The 20,766-nt window shown below is 36.6% G+C and overlaps 1 protein-coding gene across 11 annotated transcripts in view; it reads left to right on the forward strand.

Annotated features, from left to right (window-relative positions):
* The window catches only part of TCF4 (transcription factor 4), a 338,925-nt gene that overhangs the window by 150,604 nt on the left and 167,555 nt on the right, over nt 1–20,766 (forward strand). For 10 of the 11 annotated variants that reach the window (XM_039841005.1, XM_039841055.1, XM_039841027.1 and 7 more), the window contains one exon: nt 20,634–20,698. In XM_039841005.1, the coding sequence (XP_039696939.1) occupies nt 20,634–20,698 (65 nt within the window). Of the gene's footprint in view, nt 1–2,324; nt 2,631–20,633; nt 20,699–20,766 lie in introns of those variants that run through there. The other variant, XM_039841093.1, reaches the window with a different exon arrangement.

A 20,766-nucleotide genomic window follows, 5' to 3' on the forward strand; every position in this document is an offset into this window, starting at 1 on the left:
AATATTTGTGCTCTATCATTAGATCTCAGAAACTTGGTTATAAATTACCTAGGCTTAAGAAGGAATTCATGATTTAAGAGTATATTGAATCAATAAAACCAGTCTTTTTCAATGCGATGGGATGGGATTTTTCCCAAAGGTGGTAGGTGCACTTCAGTGGTGTATATTGGCATTCTATTCTGCATTCTGTTGGTTACTTTATTTCTTCCCACTGAGTTTTTTTTTTGTGTGTGATTTTTTTTTTTGGTTTGTTTTTCTTTTGTTTTATTTTTTAAGAAACAGAAAGTGCAAAACCACATAAAGTTCGTGAATTAAGAATTCTGAGTTTAAAAGAGGGAGCCTATCCTTAACTTGCGTCTAACTTTGTATTTTAGTTACATTGCCAGGATAACTGGGACCCTTGCAAATATACAATTTCACTTAGGTTCAGTGATTCCTGGATGAGTCTGTGTTATAGGATGCGAAAGGCCATGGAAATTACTTAAGACACAAAATGTTGAGACAGAGTTGACTCCTCAGAGGTTTTTGAGTAACTAGGGTTCCATCTGAACCAATTTTGGGGGACCGTGGTATGTATTGCTAACCATGTCCTATTAATTAATTTCTAACATTTTGTTTTAATTGTGACTTTGTTGACTTATACACATCTTTCTTCCTTACTGGCAAGAAACTCAGAAACAAAATTTCTATTTCTAATGGCAGACAGTTGGGGTACAGCAACCAAGCAGTCACCCTTAAAAATTAATGAGCTTAATGATGGTTAGAGAGTGACTGCGATGGTGGTTTGGGAGGGGAGGGGCCATGGGGACGGCAGAAGAAAGAAGGCTGGACTCCTCATAAGTGACAATGATGTGAGCCCCTTCCTTACTTCCCTCCCCATTCTGCCATCTCCCTCCCCCCAGTCACCACCCCTTCCATCCTCCTCTCTTCATGGGAGCCAAAGCAGATAGAAAGACAGGGCGATTATGAAGACGTCAGTTGGAGCGTAGGCAGGCGAGAGGGCGCAGCGCTCCAGATGAGGTCCGGGGGGAGCTGAGGAGGGTCACTCATGAACGACCGTGTGTGTGTGTCTGACAGACTGTGAAATGGTGCGTTGTTGCACGGCTGCGCTGCACCTGGGCCCTTCATCTGTGATTGATTGGTTTGGTCATGTGTAATGGTCCCATCTGCTCTGTGTTGTTTTTCTTTTTTTACTTATAAACACCGTTCCCAGCGGCTGAGAGAGGATGAGCTATGTTTTGTCATCTTCACTTACACTTTAGCTCAAAAAAGTGGTCAACTAGGTAAGCTCTAAAGTCTATCCAAGTAGTATAGCAGGAAAGTATGGGTTTTCCCCTTTGCTTGATTTGTGTGTGTGGTGTGTATGTGTGCATGCGAGTGTACTGTGAGTGTGCGTGCCCTCCTGCGCAAGCGTGTGTGCCTGGAGTTTTCATGCTGCCTGTTAATATTTGAATAGTTCATGAACCACGGAAGACCAAAAAATCGCAGAAATGATTTGCACAAATCTGTGTATTGTGACTTACTGCGGCGAGTTTTTTTTTTTTTTTGTAACAGAGCCAATACTTAATTAAAACCGCTGACATCATGGTGTTATAATTAAGCGTGGCATTAATTAAGCTGGAATAACGATTTTTTTATTAAGAACTGCTTCTATTGTATACGACTGTTATCGGCTAGAAACAAAATAATTTTAAAGCAAAAATTAATTCCCTCTAAAGGAGCCCTTTTCAACTTCCTCAAAGTCCTCTCAGGACTGTCGTCATCAGGGCTGTGTGTGTGTGTGTGTGTGTGTGTGTGTGTGTGTGTATGTGTGTGTTTGTTGGGTGGTGTTGGGATGGGGGGAGAGTGGAAGTGAAATTTGTTTTTTTCACCCAAAAATGCTGATCGGCTCCTGGCATTCTGATGGCTAATTATGCATCGGAGAGCTTCGACAGCTGCATTCATCATCATAAAATGTAATAATTAATGACATTCCAACAAAGAAAAATATGCAAATGAGGACTCATTAGCATTTTCATATTCAGCTTTGATAATGCTTTTGCTGACAAGGTTGTAATTAATGAAAATTCATGTCGCAGTCAGGAGATTGGATCGGTTTCATTCCGCTCACAATTCCCAAATGCTTGCATTATGGAAAATCGGCGGCTCTGCCAACTTTTCAGGGAAGAAAAAAACACACACACACACTAAAAGCACCAGATGCAAATTAATGGTAGGGAGTCTTTAACTCTTTAAACCACCCCCCTAAATTTCCATCATAGGAAACATGTGATGAGTTTTAACCTAAGAACTAGATTCTTTTTTTTTTTTTTTTAAACAGCAATGAAAGTACTTTTATTTGTGACCCAACTATGAGGATTTCTGGCAAACTTTTTTTTTTTTAATATTAAAAAAAAAATCCCTCCACCTTTTCCCCTCTTTCTTTTTCCCTTTCAAGACTATTTAAATTTACATAGTAAAACATGTTAGGACAGCCAAGACCCAGCGTGTCGTGTTCTGTCCTCTCGCTGGCAAATTTACACCACGGCAGTTTATTCATCCACATGCTTTCTGGCGACTCTTCATCACGTATTTGTGCTTAGATCTTCTGGTGCCTCCCTCCGTGTGCTACCCATAAGGTCGAAAGAAAAGCAAGTATTCTAATTTCGCTCTTCAGGGTGGGGTTTTTTTTTTTCCTTTTCTTTTTTTGGATGATGGTTTTTTTTTGTTTTGTTTTTTTTCCTTAGTGCTTTTTCTCTTTAATCTATTCCCTTTGTGGTTTTAGTGTAAGAGTTTGGGAATGTGCCCATAATTCTCTCACTCAACACCTCTGGTTTAGTGTTGTGCTTCAAACGTAATTTTAAGAGACACTATACAATCAAAATGGATACTCAAAATCCCCAGAACAGAGATATCGACAAGCATTCAGTACAGAGAGCTGTTAATTTATAAACCCTCTGTGTGTTGCTTTCAAAATGTGTGACTATAGACTGGCAAAAAACAAAAACAAAAACAAAAAAAACCACTTAGTACCACCCTGGTACTATGTTTTGTCATACTAACCTAAAGTTAAACTGAAAGTTCTATCTCACCCACATTACAAAGAAAAACCTAAACAAAGTTCTGACCTGATTTCAGATTTGATCTTTAGGTTAAAACAATGATTATTACTCAGTCACATCTTTTTGCTGAGACAAATATGTTAAAAAAAGAAAAGGGGGTGGGGAGGCTTGTATAAGGATTAAGAAGAGGGGAGAAGGAAAGAATATTTCTTTATAAATTGTCAAATTTATAAGCATTTTCGCTCTGGAATGATAGAAAACAACTTCAGGCAGTTCTTAAGATGCAGTTTCCTGTTTATTTAAAGTTAAATTGTAATTCCCAAAGTTGCTAGCCCAGCATAAATAAAGACTATAAATATGCCTTGTTAGGGGAAGATAGAAACTTTGATATGCTGCTAGGTCTTATTTTTTAGAGTATCTCAGTAAACTAGAAAGTATCGTCAGTTATTTAATGAGAAGATTAAAGTAAACCTTTTTTTTCCTATTATACAATTTAGAATGACTAGATTTCTAATCCTCATTAATCTCAGAGTTTTAATAAACAATTTTATTTCAATCTCTTGCTTTTTCTAGTTTTTGTTTTGTGACAGTTTGTACACGATTGTGTGTGTGTGTGTGTGTGTGTGTGTACACATGTGTTGTGTCATGTCTGGAGATTATGGTGGCTCTGTCTCCTTTCCCTTAAAATCTATTGTGTTAAAATTGGCAGAAGAAGGCTTTACTTCCTTTTTTTTCTTTAGTTTACTTCTTTTTTAAGTGGGCAAACTGCCCATCCAGATGGTAGACTTTCACCTGTAAGCAATCTGAAACAATAGGTTAATTCTCAGATTTTATAGAGCTTTTTTATTTTTATTTTTTCATACAGTACAACTAAGTGCAGAGTAACTAACTACTCAAGACAATGTTTCCTTTTTTTTTTCCTTTTAAAGCACTTGCTGTGATTGGTTCTTTTCCCCCCAAATCTGTATTTTGAGTTCAATTAAAATCTGTGGCTTTAGGCACTTTGCTGCTATTGTCAAAACCACACCTGATGAAATCTTTGACCACTTCTAATATGTGTAAATGAGGAAGTGATGGCAGAGTGAAGGAACATGCAGGTTAGTTGTTGAGAAGCAAACTATTTTGTTTTTATAAATTCAGTGTTCCACTGGCTTTGATAAACTCCCTGTTAGTTTTCTCCTCCCACAAAATTCACAAATGTTTGCCAACTCATTCCTTCCTAAGTAGTGCCTAGAATGGTGTTAACAACTGGAATCCTGAAATTCAGTTGTTTTCAGTGTGGCTTATGTGACTGAGGGAAACTGGAGAAATTCTTTGAAATGGTTTGTTGACCCATTATTTCCCAAAGCAGGTTTTGGGGCTGTTTTTGGAGTAGAATATGAAAGGATAAGGGGGTATTAAGGATGGCTTTTACTCATAACAATTGTAATCATACTGTATTTACAAGTTATTTTTTAATGCTACCTCTTTGTTTTTATATCTAAGAATCCTGTGTTGGCATGAGTTATTTTTGAGTTATTTATGTAATAAATATGGCTCTACTTCATTGGCTCCCCTGGCTGATTCCCTTGGGAGAACATTTTTGAAAGTTCTACTACTACTACTACTACTAAAAGTTCTCTGCTACTATTATACCTGTTAACATTTGGGAGTCTAGTTGTGGCATTATTTATTGCTTTTTCTGTTTCCTGTTTTGCACGTTAATTCCTGTGGGCATTTTCTTCTTAAAAGTGATGAGATTTTCACTGTCCGGCAGCAAGCCACATTTATGGGAGTTACTGAACTCTGAAATAGGAAACCTGTGGGTGATCTGTTTTACCCCCCTTCTCCCCCCAGAAACTGTTACTTCAGTCAAGGAGAATTACAGTCCCATGATTGAGAATTTTGAAGTAGTTGTTTCACTAAAGCATCCAAAGATTTTGTTTCAGGTATTGCAACAAAGTCAACATTTGTTTGTGGCCAGTGAAGCCAGTGTTCCTGGCAGTATTCTCATCCAGTTGCTTCTCAGATTTCCCTTGCAAACTTTCCCATTGGTTAGGGTCTGTGGAGAGATTTTAATGGCTGGCTGGTGGAAATGTTTGAGAGAACATTTGCGTATCAAAGCAGCCCAAATATTTGCAAAAATGTTTGCTTGAGAAAAAAGAATCCATTTAGGATTAGGAAGTAACTGCTTAAACATTTAAAAAAGCATTTGTGATTTCCTGAAGTGTATTATTCATGAGCCAAGGCCTAACTTGAATTTCAGGGCTCATCCCGGAATCCTTATTTTTAAAAAAATATATAAGATAATAAATGTTTTGCTTTATGATTAATAACTGTACCTATATGTGATATTAAAATGCAAATGAGAGAAGACAAATATATTTGTAAATTAATTGATTATTATTTAGTGAACCTATAGAACAAAAGATGAGAAGAAAGGGCCTCATGAAATGATGAGCTATTGAATAGCTCTTTCATTCTTTTACGCTATTATGTATCTTTCCCTCTAAAACACAACTGAATTGCTATGATATGACATTTCCTTCCATTGGAGTTCATGAGCTCTCCTGTAATAGGAATGATTTAAATGGAAAATCTTTCTCTTTTTTTCTTGGTAAAGAGTTTAATGTGGCTTTTTTTTTTGTCTTAAAATTATTAAAGTTTTAACTGCATTTCGCTGATGGTTTGGAAACAGTACATATAAAACTCAGTGCAGGCCAGTTTTTCCAGTTTCTTAACAGTGTCGGAGTTGAGTGTTGACAATTATTGTGCCTAAAAGTCCCTCGGATCAGGTGTTATTTTACCATCTGGACATTTTAATTAGTAATAAAAATGTGGATCTGGATACACAGAAATAGGATCTACAGTACACAACGGCCCAGTGCACTCCGTTGGTGCTGAGGCGTGTGTGGCTATGTGTTTGTGTGTGCGCGCGCGCACGCGCACTCATGTGAAAGTGTAAGTGTGTGTTAAGTGTGTGTTTATTCCTCCTAGGAAACCCAAACATAGATTCTGGTGCCTTTTTCAAACTGGGCATTATCACAATACCAAAATATTTGGCTACTTTTCTTGAATAAGAAGTGAAAATGTATAACATGTATGCTTGCATTCCTACGTAATACTTGCCTATATCTTTTTAATGCTCATATTTCCTCATGTTGAATAGGGCATGGCATACAATGCTGACATTAGAGGTAGGCTTGGGCAAAAGATGTGGCTCCTCCAATTCATAGCTAAATCTTTTCCCCTCCCACACAGAATTAAAGTATTAATGATAATAGTTATGATGCCCACCTAACAGGATTATGATCAAACTTATAAGTGCACGTATGTGAAAGCACTTGATAAAATACAAAGAGCTATAATTGATTTATAATACAAATTCCCAGTTCGGAACCCACATACCATCTTCAACTGATTGTCTCATATTTAAAAATAAGGGATTTGCAGAGATAGGGTTACATTAGATTATTAACAAAGAATAACCGTGGGACCATCAGAAAATGTGTTCATAATTTTAAACATGAAGCAAAACCGACCCATTTTTATAAAGTTTCTGGATATGCTCTTTGAAATAATGTTATTCTTAATTAAGGCAGAAGTGGGTACATTTGAGGGAAATCAACCCTCTGGAGAAAGAGAGAGTGAAAACAGTTTAGGGAAATGAGTTCTTAGTGTCTTCTCCTTTGCGTACATATTTCTCTGAGTTATTATGAATTTCAAACCAGTGTGAATATTTAAACAATAACGATTGCTGGTTAGAAAAATCTACCCATTACAATTTATTTCATATTATATTTGCTCAAGAATGCATTATGCGTCATCTCTAGGAAGTGAGGGAGTTGATAAAATTTCTGTTTGACATCAGGCCAGATGAGTTTGGAAGCTTCTGTAGGAAGCTTTTTCAGTTTTTATTACAGGTCCAGTTCTCTTCCTGAGAATTCTTCAGACAAAATAGGAACATTTTTTTTTCTTTATTGTTGAATGGTATGCCATTGTATAATGATACCGTTTTGGTCATTTCATTAATTTAATCTTCTCCCTTAATGTAATAAGTGCATACCTTACTTATACTACCAAGCTGATTTGCATTACATTGTTTGTAACAACAAATGTTTATTATTATAGACAACCTGGTTTCAGAGTCTTTGGAAAGTTTGTAAGACTTGTCTCTCAGACATGGGATTCTCAGGAGTATGCAGTGTTTCTTCTTGGTGCCATGTTGGGAGGAGCTAAATTCAACTGAGATAGTCTTCTATTAATTCATTATCTTGGTTAATATTAAATAAACCACAGAAGAAACAGGCACATGCAAGTTATGACTGTAGAGCTTTGAGGATTTTTTGTACTCGAAAATGGAAACCGATTTCATTTAATGCTATGTCAGTTTTGTTGAAAATGTCCCAACCTAATGACCACTTCCATTTACATATTCTAATCTAGTGAACGGATAGGGCCTATAAGTTATTTGTCCTGAAAATTTTTAAATTAGGCTACAGGTCCCTTTGAAACTCCAATACATAAAAAATGCTCATGTATACTCTAACTTTAGATTCTAGTCATGAGATTACAAAGAAATTGTGGTACTCCTTTAAAAATCGTCTCCTTAAACAGATTCAGTTGAAAACTGGGAGGGGGCAGCATTTAAAATTTAATAAAAAATAAAGTAATTCAAAGTAAAGTCTGTAGCCAAACTCCTTAATTGTGATGCATTTGCTGAGTTCCCCTCTTCCATCGTCGGGCCTGCTCTGATGCCATATGGCCTACCATGGAACATTTAACTTGTCAGATATAATGGATTGTCCTGGAAGCAGATTTTTGCTTTGAGCACTCGGCTCCTTTCTTGCATTTCACTCTCAGCTCCAGGCTGCAGGATGAAGGATTGTGGTGGAAATGCAAAGAAGAGACACACAGTTGATTCCCCTTAAGAGAGTGACCTATATGCCACAAAATTTTACCCACGTAAAGAGGCATTATCTCCATCACTGGCCTTAGCAGGCTGCATGTCAGAATCATTTAAGTGCGCCCGGACTTAACAGATTGTGCAAACATTTCAGAATTGAGTGCTTAGGAATAATAAAACATCGTCATTTTAACTTATGTAGAAACGGTGTAGCCACAGCAGCCAAATGATAAGTATTTTTTGTGACCTACTTGTAACCTAAACCACCTGGTTTGTAGATATTGTAAATTAAGTTCGATTTTCAAATCTAAGAATGCTTAAAAAAAAAAGAGAGAGAGACCGGATGGAGATGTTATATGGTCTCATTGCTGTTGTTTGGTGACTAGAGGTGAGGTTGAAATGATCATTTAGGTGGACGGATAAGAGGCAGGTAATTATCCTACCAAGCTTTCCATCTTGAAACTGAAGTGCGGGCCTTCCGTTTATTATGAACTACTAGAAACTAGAGATTGACCATCCTGTGGTATTTAATTTTTATCTGTAAATATAAAAAAATATAGTATTTGAATGTTGATTTTAATTTGGTGCTCTCATGAGGTAATTTTTTTTTTTTTCATTTCAATTTGTGGTATTATTTCTGAAATCACAAGCATGGAAAAGTGCTAGGAGGAATTTGTGACTTTTGTATTTGTGGGAAAACTTCCTTAAAAAGTAAACAGTTTCTTTTCTATATGTACATGTACATACATAGCTACAAGGTACTCTTCTAGTATAATCTACTGGAACCCCAAAACAAGTATTATAATACTGAGACCCAGGATAGACGACTTACAGATAATCAATCAAGTACGAACCAGTGGAAAAATAAGTAACTTATGTGTCTCAATTTAACCATAAAATGGTATATGTTTGATCACTCTAGAGTTACAAAAATTAATTAATAAATTTGTATATGACACATGTAAATACAGTAAAAGAGACTCTATTTGCAAAGGGTAATTTAATGTACTCACCAAAACATGTGTCTAAAGTGTTAGAAATTTAATATTTAATTTACTACTACCAATTTATGTATTATAGATAATTCTTAATAGAGATCTATAAAAACTATGGTGGCCTTGAAAACTGATATAATCTCACTTCTATACAAAGAAGAGTTATTTCTTTTAAATGAACAGCTTTCCATGAAACGGCTAAAAAAATCTGTTAAAGTTTATGTTTAACAAAAAAGTGTATGTGTGTATATTTCTTACCAATCTTTAACTAAGCACATTTGTTTTATTAATGCCACTGGTAAGATGATTTTCTTCCCCTTTCTGTACTCAAATTTTGGTCAGGCTCATTCCTAAATGAGTTTCAGTGGTGCCTGGCCAGAGCCAGCTCTTGTTGGGGCATGTGCGCCCTCTGCTGGCTGCTCAGATTGGAACTGATTGGTGTGTGGAATTCTTAATTACTTTTCAAGGTTGGGTTTTTTTTGTTTTTTGTTTTGTTTTGTCTTTGCACTTTCACACAACTAATCACATATGTGCAGTAATTATAAAGTTGTAGGTTAATGCTTTGTTTTTATTTGGAAATGAAGGGTTTTTATTATTGTTGTTTAGGTTTTTTTAAAATTTGCTTTTGCTAAATAAACTCCTAATAGGTTAAATAATATGTAAAGTATATGCCACTCTTGAGTTTTTCAGTGGTTGATTTGATGTTACCATTAATTGTATTTTCGTAGTGTCTCCTGGCTTGATTACACTTAAGAATTTTTGTTTGACAAAGTTGGGAATGGACTTAAAAGGTTAAATCGTCGAAATTTTGAAACATTACTTTTTGTGGGTAACGGATGTGGTAGGCAACACCTGCTAGAGAACTCCCTGATAAGGCTGACAGTTTTCACTTGCTTCGTGAAGGAACATGACCTTATATTTGCATCTTAATATTTTATAAAGGCATTTTTGGTTTCCTGGCAGACCAAGTTAAGCGATCCTCCCTGGCAGACATTGAGAATGGTAGTTCGAGTGGAAACTTTTTGGTTCTGTTTTGCCTCTTTGGGTTACTGTTGATAGAGTGTGAGGTGTCAAAAGAGCAGAGCACTAGTGGTATCCTCATTCCCTAGCCACAGGGAGGGTGGAGGGGGCACCCTAGCCTCTCTGCCATGGCTCGATGGAGAGTATCCTTGGGGCCTGATAGGGCTCTGTATAAGGAACTTGTCTTAAAAATAGCAATGATTTTTGTTGACAAGGTTTTATCAAACTTTTTATAATAATTACTTATGTATAAGTGATTTCTACATATCTCTAAAATAAGGTGATTGGATCAAACAATATAGTATTATACGGAGAGGATGTTTTAGATCTTTACAGTTCTTTTGTTTTATATTGCAGATTTCTCTAGTTTGTAAGCAAATTTCATCAAAACTCCCCCAAATATGAGATGATCCAAGAGCTTAGAGCTAGGGAAGGGGGAAAGTGTTATCGAAAAGAATTTTTTCCAGTTTTCCATCTTTCCAATTTTAAGTACCAGTTACTTTAAAATTTGTTTTAGATAAATCATAAAAGTATTTGTTTTTATTTAATTAATGACAAACTGCATTCTAACAAATATCAAGTTCCCACCAAATCTTTTGTATAACGTCCTCTTGCATAGAATCTCAGATGGGTCTTTCCTGTTGCTACCTGTGAGCAAGATGAGGTTGCGTTAGGTGCTCTTCCTCTGTGCCTCTCATTATTCCCATCATGACCGTTCCTGATGGACATTATTGGGTTTGCTCCCCATTTCAGCCACGTGAACTCTTAACTCTAGTCCATCATCGACTCTCCAGCAGCCAGCACATGGTACACAGAGACACCCAACAAATATTTATTTCTGAATCTCATGTTTTTTGGACCTTGTTCATACTTATCAGTTGATCATTTTTATAAGTTCAAGAAGTGAAAATTGCTATCTGTAAACAACTGCTCCACATAGTGCATTTTATTTTCTTACATATTTTTGATAGGACGACGTCATTTTTCCGACTACTCCCCTTCTCCTTTCTCCTCCTGTGATCATTTCCTCTACCTCTCCTCTTCCTTCCTGTGCCACCCCACCCCCCGTGTTCCTCTCTTGATTTAGTCATGCTCATATATTCAGGAATTAGAAGGCTTTTCTTAAATACCCAGTGTGATTTTGTCTGTGAACCATCACCTTCCTATAACAGTGACTGGTTTCACGGGGGAGTCGTACTCTTAGAGGAGTGTGGTCCTGTCTACCCGAGTTTGGTTTTCATAGGTCCATTCTCTTAAAGTTGATCTTTAACAGCAGGCTCAATGTTTAGCGGTTTTCTTACTGTTTGTCTGCTCCATGGATGCCCTGAAATGGATTTTGAATTCTGAGTATAATACTTATATGTATTAAACATACGTATGAACTGTATTTAAAATCTTCATGAAAGCTCCATCTCCTTTATTTTTGTGCAGTCTTGAGTAGCATATTTCTTTAAGAGATGATAATTGTTATATTCTTGTTAGCTGTAAGCTCAGCTTGAAAACTGAGGCCATCACCTACATACCAGGTGCTAAAATATGTAATTTTCCTATGTAAACACTCTAGCTATAGCAAACGTAATACTAAAACTTTTCCTTTGTTGTCTGTTGTTCCGTTGTACTTAATTCAGAATTTGGTCATTATGATTTTTTACGTTTCATATATTAGCAATACTTTGTTAGAACATCACGTTTAATGGGAAGCAAATAATTTATTGCTAAAAGTGATTTGCGTGGCAAAATGTAGCTGCTGATTTTCTTAAATTTGCTAATAATTCCAAATAATTTAGTCTAGCAACCAAATCTTACTCCTATAATGTTGTCTCTACTGCATCTAGCCAGAATGTCACAGATCTTCTCCCAGAGGGATCAAAGAACCAGATTCTCTCTCTCAGAATAGGCTTGTAATGCCTCGGTAGAGCAAGGATAGGGGAGAATATATACATGAGTGGAAGGGCCCTGTTAAGTCAAACCAAGTAACGTTCGCTTGAGTTTGATCCTGGAGTCTAAAGATGACTTTAGTCGGTCTTGGGACAGAATGGAGGAAGATTTGCTTTCGGAGCAGTGGCCAGCGGTGCTGATTAGAAAAGGAGTAGCTGTTTATCTCCGAGATTCTCATGGCTGGAATTCTGTTGTTTTTTAGGGGAATCTACTTGGTAATGTGAGATTAATTTTTTAAAACAACCAGTTTTTATTAGCAGAGATGAACAAATTTAAAGGCCTAGTAGGCTGCCAGGAAAAGGTTTCTCTGACTCATGAAATGGTTATATGGTAGCTGTCTGAAAGAGCCTCAGAGATCAACAATTGTTTGTCTTTTTAAAAATCTAGTTAAATAGGTTGGATCAGGTAGTAATTAATTTTTTGTTAACCCATCTGGTTCCCAGGTTTATTGGAATTTCATCTAATGTAACCTTAAAGACTGTGCCTGTCACTTTAATTGGTTACTCTTATCGCTGGCTGGTTAGAGTAACCAGGGGAATTTTATTTAAAGAAACAAAAAAAGAGAGAGCAAGAATGCCAGACCCACTCCAGTGAATGCTAGTACTCTGGGGTAGAGAACCCAGGAATCTGTTTTAAGAAAAGTCTTACCAGTGATTCTCATGATCAGCAAGGTTTCTTATCCTTAGAATTGAATTTCGGGGAATTACTTTTCTCTGCTCCCATCTTGTGTCTGCCTTTGTTCCTAAGAATATAGTGAAATTATTTTATTTCTGCTTGCTTTTGATACCTTTAATATGTATCACAAGAATCACATTTTCCTCATTTTTGTATGAAAACTATTGTTTCTTCAAGTAAGAAAATAAGATTTCAAATGCATATGTTGTCTCTTCAGTGGCCACATAAGTCCTTAATTGCCCAATCATCACAGACACAAACTGCAACAGAAATATAAAATAGGGTAGGCAAAACTGTTAAGATCTTATTCACGTAAAGCCAGTGGTAAGTTACGCATTAGAAGTAAGTCGAGTGATTTCGGGGTTGCCCTTAGTCCTTCAGGTCTCTAGGGAACTCTTGTACAAATTGCTGATTCAGAAAATCATTACTCTGGTGGCTCAAGTGGCACTTTAGTGGCCTTAAAGAGTTATTTGACACACCTCCCCAAACAGCTAAGTTATCCCCATGATTATGTTGATTAATTGCACACTCTGTGGAATTAGTGTTATTTTCAATGAAAGATTTTCCTGCATTCGGAAAATAAAGCATAAAACTCATGTGCTTTAATTTGATAATATTCGCACATCTCCTAAGCATAGCATTGAGTGAGGGGGATTATTTCGGCTGTTGTTGTGTAGGGCACGTGAATATACGTAAGGCAGTATTTTTATTCTGCGTTAAGAAAGCAGTTTTTGATCTACTCCAGGATGGCCACTCAAAACGTTTATCAATTCTAACATTTTCATCTATCAAAGAACTTGAGAACTCCTCTTTGACTTACTACAAATTGAGTTAAAATTATTTGAGGGAGAGTTGTGACACAAAGGGAGAAGACAATATATGCTGGTAACTCATCTAGCATACGGCAAAAAGAGGTGGCCCAGTGTAAGAACAGGCTTTGGTACTGGAATTGAAAGTTTCTGTTCTCGCTTCATCTCTTTAATATCTGTATAACCTCTTTTATTTGTATAAGCCGGTTTCCCTTCCTTAATTTTAGTGACCTCATCTATAAAAATAGAGATTTAAATGTCCATCTAAGGAGTTCTTAGGGTGTGTTGTCTTAAGTGATGCAAGTTAAATTATTTGGCTTACTGTACGGTGACTTATAAATGTAAGCGCTTTACGGAGAATCGAATAATGATTCTGAACCATGAGCAGCCCCCCAAAATGATGAGTTTTGATGATGCCTCAAGTTAATCAGCGTATCTGGGATCTTAGTACGCCCACTGTTGTGAAGGCAGCACAGTGTCTAGAACGGGAGGAGGTGCATCGATGATGAAATGCAGCCAAAACTCATCGTTTTCCAGAATCGGAGCTATAGGTCATTACTGAGTATTCCATTTTAATGATTTAAGAACATCAGTGAAAAAGAGGACTAATGCTTGTCTTTTCTGGGGAAATGACTAGCTTTCTATTTCTCGTTATTCTTTGCTACATACTATGTGCCTAATCACCTTTTTCCTCACTTTTTTTTTTTCCCCCTGTTCTCAATGTAGAGGGAAAGAGGAGAATTTTCTATGGCATGAAATGACTTGTTTATCTGCTAGAATTGAGTTCTAATTGTTTTGTCATTAAATTTACTAAATTTGGATTTTTTCATGCCTGTGGATGAAGACAGAGTTGTCTTGCTGTATGTAGTAAGATTCTGTAGGAGAGAACCAATGTTCTATGAATTTTAGAAATCAAAAGAATAACATCAACTTCTGTTTTCTTACAAACCCAGACTCTTCCCTCTAAATGAGGATCAGGGATAATTAAGATTGACCAACTAGTTAGAACAACAAAGGTGTATCTCATAGAAATATCAGAAAAAGTAAAAAATGTTTTTAGATCAATTTAAATAAAATTTAATTTTTTAAATTTACATTATTTATTTGATATAAAATCGCAAACACATATTAACCCAATACGTCCTTATTGTTACGTTTTTTATAATAGTAGCTCCTCAGGTTCCTTGGGACTCGTATTTAATAGACAAAAAGGTAGGGGCTGGTATGTGTATTCAAACAAATTTAGGAACAATTACATTAAACTAAATTAAGTGTCTTCATTACAGGACTTTTCAGAAGCTTTAAAATGCCAAGATACAATGTAAATTTCTGGGGGAGGGATAGAGATAGCTTGTAACATATGCTGGGCCCTTTTAATTAGCTTTCCTTTTGTTTTCTGGAGCTGGTTGTGGGCTTACTATTCCATAGAAGACACTTGTGAGCGATGCTGTGTTGTCCTATATTATAATTATAGTTTTACTTTTACTCTTTCTCTTTGCATTTTAAACAATCATATTCTTCACATAGGGAATGTGTAGCGATGCAGCTTCCTGCCATGTTTTTGCTAATTAGTTGCTTCGTAGAGTTAACGTGGAGATCATTGTAGTTTATTGTATGATGCACAAGTTCTGGTGTATAAAGTACCTTGAGACCTTTTAGGAGTATGACACCATGTAAATGTAAATTATCGTCACCTATAAGACACTTTCATTAATTTCATATCAAATTCATGAGTGTTTTGAGCTCTGAGATTTAAGTGTTCAGTACTTGGCTTCTTGCTTATTTATATATTTTCCCCCCAGAGTTTAAACAGCAGCAGCACAGAACAGTGCTAAAAGGGGCCCAGCCTTTGGAATCAAATAGCCAGGATTTGAATCCTGGTTTATCACTTACTTCCTGTGTGATCTTGGGCAATTTTTGTATCTCAGTTTCCTCATCTGTAAAATGGTATTCATATTACCTGACTCATGGGGTTGTTGTGCAGATGACATAAATCAGTCTACATAAGCCCTTTGCAATGAGGTAATAATACATGACAGGGACTCAGCTATTCTTATTTGAGCAAGGGGAGCAAAGAAAAGGCAGGCATGGTAAAGGTAAAATAACTCTAAATAATAACCTTATGTATATATTCAGAACCAGTAAGAATTGCAGTGTTTGTTTAATGAAATAGTCTTCTCAATATTAAAAAAAAAAAAATGAATAGGTTGGTGTTGGGGACAAGGACAGAGATTTGATGAGTTCCCTAGTTTGATAGCTGGGAACAAAAGGCTCATTCTTCATTTCCCAGAATGCGGATTAACAGTGAAACAGCCTTGCTTGGTATTGTCCTGCAGCATTAGATAATTTTCTATCAAGGATTTTCAAGGGATATGTTTCACTTTATGGGTGCATCTTTTTCAGTGATAGGTAAAATATATACTATTTATATATAATTTTAAAAGTGGCTTTTTAAGAATGAAAGGCTAGAACCCCAAACATGACCTTGTCATTATCCTACTGGTCAACCACCAGTGGGCTCTTCTGCGTCACAGCCCACCTCCAGAAATCATAGCATCAGTGAATTGTTCTTGTCTCTCAGTCTTCCCATGCAGATTAGAAGTGTCTGGTGTAGCCATCTACCAAAGGCAATAGTTCTTAGATGCAGCCCTGTGAATGAATGGACTTAAGAGACATTTTTTTCTTCACGTAATATTTTCATTCTCATCCAATTCCCTGGGCAGTTCCTACAATAGGATACTTTGGATATATTGAAAGAAAAATTATAAGTCCTGGAAAATTATAGAATATAAAATTATTAAATTTGGAAATATATAGGCATTTGTTAACCATACTTCCCCCAAATAAAAAAAAATTGTTTTTTTCTTTATCATTCTTGGGCAGCAATATAAAGGGTTACTGAATAGATCAGCAAAAATATCGGTCTTAAAAAAAAAAATTGAAAGTAGCTTACGGTGTGTTTTCTGCTTAAGTTAGTTTTTGCAGGGCACCAGAAGAAGCAAGTGAATTCTTTATTGATTGCCAATTGGTGTCATTTTTTAATAATTAAATTTAAATATAGGATTTAGCAGCCGATGGGTTCAGTTTGGACGGAACACGTGTTGACTTTCTGGGTGGTTCGCTCACTGTAGATGCCGACTTACTCCAGAGAAGGGCTGCACGTTGATCCCCTTTGTCTCTAGAAGGATTGATGGACGGATGTTGTGTCTGCTCATTTACAGCGTTTTTCTTGTTTAATTTTTAAAATTGTGACACAGTATTACATGTTCCTTGTATACATGATTTTTGCAGAAGGAAGTTGTTTAGCCAATATGTCGACTCAGTTTGTGAAATCCTCCCTGTAGCTTTCATTCAGCCTTCAGTGCACCACTCCATTAGGTCACATCATCCGTTTCGTGCACGGCAAAGCGTCACCAGCAGCAAAATTTAACATTTGGTCCTCTTAGGTATAAAAATGAATCAAATGCCTGACAAGATTTATTTCTGGTACATAATTCAGAATATCCCCCGCACCACCACACACCCTTTCTGGGCTTATGACAAACGTTACTAACGGATACTTTTAGTTTTTAAAATATGTACAACAGTACTTCATGCAGTAAAAGACTTGAGCGATTAATGCTACCCTTATGCCTCTTTTGAGTAGTTTTAGCCATGGGGCTTGGCACTGCCACCATTGTCTCTGTGCCAAAAAAATATCCGCAGCGGCTGTCGCATTCTAGTACTGGAGGGTTGTCTCGAAAACTCCACAGTGACTGCACCGCATTTGTTCATCACTGCTATCTCTTTTAAATATTGGAAAAATAGAATCTTTAGCTCTTTCAAAGCTCCGTGGTGGTTGTGAGGATGGGGGAGGCGAGTGGCAAAGAATGGAAGAGAGGGGGGAAAGAAGCTGTCTGCACCAGCCAGTTGGTGTAAGTGACAAAAATCCATGCCCGACATAGAGTAAACACAGATATTTAGGAGCTTTTGTGTTCATGAGCATAGATAGTTACTTAAGAATCCTCCTCAAACATGTTATCAGCGCTCTTGAAAATTTTATTATCTGAAACAAATGTTCCAGTGAATTTTAAGCAGAAAATCAACATCAAGACCCTAGCTAATTTTTAATGGACAATTTACACAAAAGACATATTTATTTTCCTAGAAACCGAGGTGTCATTGTAAAATGGCTGCTTTTTGTCATTAGGAAATGATAGGAATGGATATAATACATTTCAGAAGGTGCTTGGGTTTATCCACAGTCCCTGATTATTTTGCTCCCAAACAGGGGTTTGGGCTCCGAGGGCAGATTTATAGTTGAATTTGGGAACAAAAAGATGTAATAAAGTTAAAGGCATACACTATCAGAATGAAATGTGTTCGCTCGTGATTTCTGGAGCGATCTATTTGATGGTAAAAGTGGATGGTATAGATGAAATCTTTACAAGGAGCCTAATCCTAAAAAAAAAAGCGCACCTCCCAGCCTCCCGCTGGCTGCACTGCCTCTTTGGTACCTCGCAGACTTCGACAGAGTCCTGGACGGGTGCCCATTGATGTCATGGAAACACTCAAATTACTGAGAATGATTCATGTCTATGCTGGTCTCTTATCCTCCCCCACACAAACAGGAGTAGATTTTTAACCCTGACAACTTGTAATTTGCAGTGCGTTTATTTTTGTATCTGGATAAATATTTTTTAACAAGCAAAATTAAGATTAAGCAGTCTGTATCTGATATGATAGTAAAGAATGCTGGGCCCATGTAACCAAGAGTACTTTGGGGAATCTATGCAGCATGAATTCATATTTTCTCATCTTTCCCTCCTCCTTCTCTCCCTTCCTACCCCCTTGCTCTTTCCATTCTGCCTTCCCTCTCTTTATTTCTCTCCTTTCCTTTCACTTCTCTCTCCCATTTATTCTCATTCATATTCTTATATTCTTCTCCTCCCTCCCTTTCCCTCTCTCTCTTCCTCCCTTCTCCCTTCTCATCCTTACTATATGCACTAACATTCTAGCTTTAAAATAATAAATGGAATAGCTCTAACTTAAATATATATCTAAATTGAGACAAATTCTGATAGAAAAATTCATCTCTCTGAGGTATATGTGCTGGATTCGAGTTGGGAAATAATGCCAGGTGGTGCAATTCTGCAGGGGATAGCTTCAGTGATCCCTTCCAGAGAAGGAAATAGATAGCCTTCCCTTCTTCAAACTGCATTTTACATTCAATTTTTAGAAATTACCCAAAACAGGGTACTAGATGTTTAATTTCCTAGGAAGTCAGGGAATACTCTACAATATCTGTCTGTCTGTCTTTCTGTCTATCAAGTATCTACCTACCTACCTACCTATCATCTATCTATCAACTATCTATCTATCTATCTATCTATCTATCTATCTATCTATCACCTATCTTTCTACCTTTTTGCCTGTCTCTTTACCTACCTCTCTACCTGCCTTTCTAGTTGTTAAATAAGTGAATATAGTGTCAAAGTTAATTACGGTGCAGTTGTATTGAAGCTTTTAGGATGCAGGAGCTTAATGAGAGTTGTATGTCATTTGATTGCTTATAAAGGTTGAGTCTTTTTGTTAGTGATATTTGTAAAGAGAAGTTAAAGGGTATCTATAGGTTATATTTGACTCACACAGAAGAGTAACAAATATATCTGTATGACCATTTGTACTGCCGAAAAGGTAAATGAACCTTTTCTTCAGTGTAAAATCCTCATACAATTAAAGTTATTCTCTTAGATCTCCCAAGACCGACAGTTTGTGACATGATATCCTGTTTCATTAGAATTGAAACTGATATGGGCATTGATTTTCTACTTTGCACTGAGCTCTATACCAGAAATGAGGTATGGGGATATTTTCTCAAGTTTGAGATTCATTGAAATCAGTAGAAAAGTTAATACTGGGGGACAGAGGGTTAATTTTAAGACTCGGGTATGGCTTTCTTTGAAAATCATCTTCCATTTTATATATATAGTGACTTAGATACAAGGTACACTTTTGAAGAGATATAAGATTTATTAACGATGCATTCTGTGTGTGGTGTCAGGAAGGCATAAAATTATAACATTGTTATTGAACTAAAAGATAAAAGAATGACTACTTTTACTTTTAGCATTTTTGTTGCCTTGGGTTGAGAGGGGAAATTTTAGGAGTTGTAAACTTTAGACAGATACCTATTCATCCCCACAAAATACTAGTTTTGAATTTTCCCATTGAACAAAGAATAGTGTAGTCCTAGGTGTAAAGTACAATGTTCCTTTAAACTCTAGTCCCTAAGAAAGTATACTATCCTTGAGTCTCAGGTGGGGTAGGGTTCACGTTCTGGATCCTGGGCCATGTCACTAGCCCCTTTTAATGTCCTGGTATGGATCAATTTTCTGTGATGACTCCTCCTATGTCACTAACTAAACTCAACTGCTTAGATCTCTTGTAATGTGGTTTCATTGTCTTCCTTGCTAATTATTAAAGCTAAACATACTTTTAAAAGAAACAAATGAGCAGCCTTAATTTTACCCTTTGATGTGATCACATAGCATCTGAGGCTGTATGCATCTCTGTAAAGCTGTCTACAGATAAAAAATTGTGTTGTTTGAATGGGAACAAGATCTTCACATTCTATTATCTCATGTCCTGCTGGACCTACGGGTAGAATATGAACTTGGGTTCAGAGTGGGCAATTTTTCAAAAATCCTCTTTCCCAAATGTAAATTTCATCATCCTGATCGTGATGTGATTTACTCCTGGGAAAGGGAGTTTAAAAACAAAAAGAGAGAGAAAGAGATAGAGTCCCAGAATTTTGAATAGTTTCTTTGCTGTATTCACCATCTGGAAAGCCTTGATTGATTAGCTTTGGCCTCACCATTAAGTGTCAATATAATCAATGGGAATTACTAGACTAGGGTCATTACATAGATAATTTGCCTGCTGTGTAAATAAAAATGAAATTGTTTAAATTTTGTGAGAGAGAAAGAAAGTGAAAATAAGGAACAAATTGTTTGTTAGAGAAAGTGGAGGCCATTGGAATGACAGTTTTTGGAAGTGTGGAGCAGTTTGGCTAAGAATAGGAATGAAGGATATTTTTTTCCAGTTTATCATAGCCAGAGTGAGGAAGTGTTATTCCTTCTCTTGCTTGCATACATTGCCAGTAGTGCCTACTTTACGTATGTAAACATCGGAGAAGAGAGGTAGATGTCTGTTACCTGGAAGAGATTTTTTTAAAAGGAAAAACACAATTTATAGTTTTTTGTTTGTTTGTTTGTTTTTCTCTTGGCAGGTAAAACAGAAAGGGGCTCATACTCGTCTTATGGGAGAGAATCAAACTTACAGGGTTGCCACCAGGTAAGTGAGAATCTCGCGTGGGGAAGGGGTGAGAGAATTAACCTGGTGGATCAGTTTGTTTTGTAAAT

This window comes from Pteropus medius, unplaced genomic scaffold (assembly GCF_902729225.1).
Source record: "Pteropus medius unplaced genomic scaffold, Ma_sr-lr_union100, whole genome shotgun sequence".
NCBI classification, from domain to species: domain Eukaryota; kingdom Metazoa; phylum Chordata; class Mammalia; order Chiroptera; family Pteropodidae; genus Pteropus; species Pteropus medius.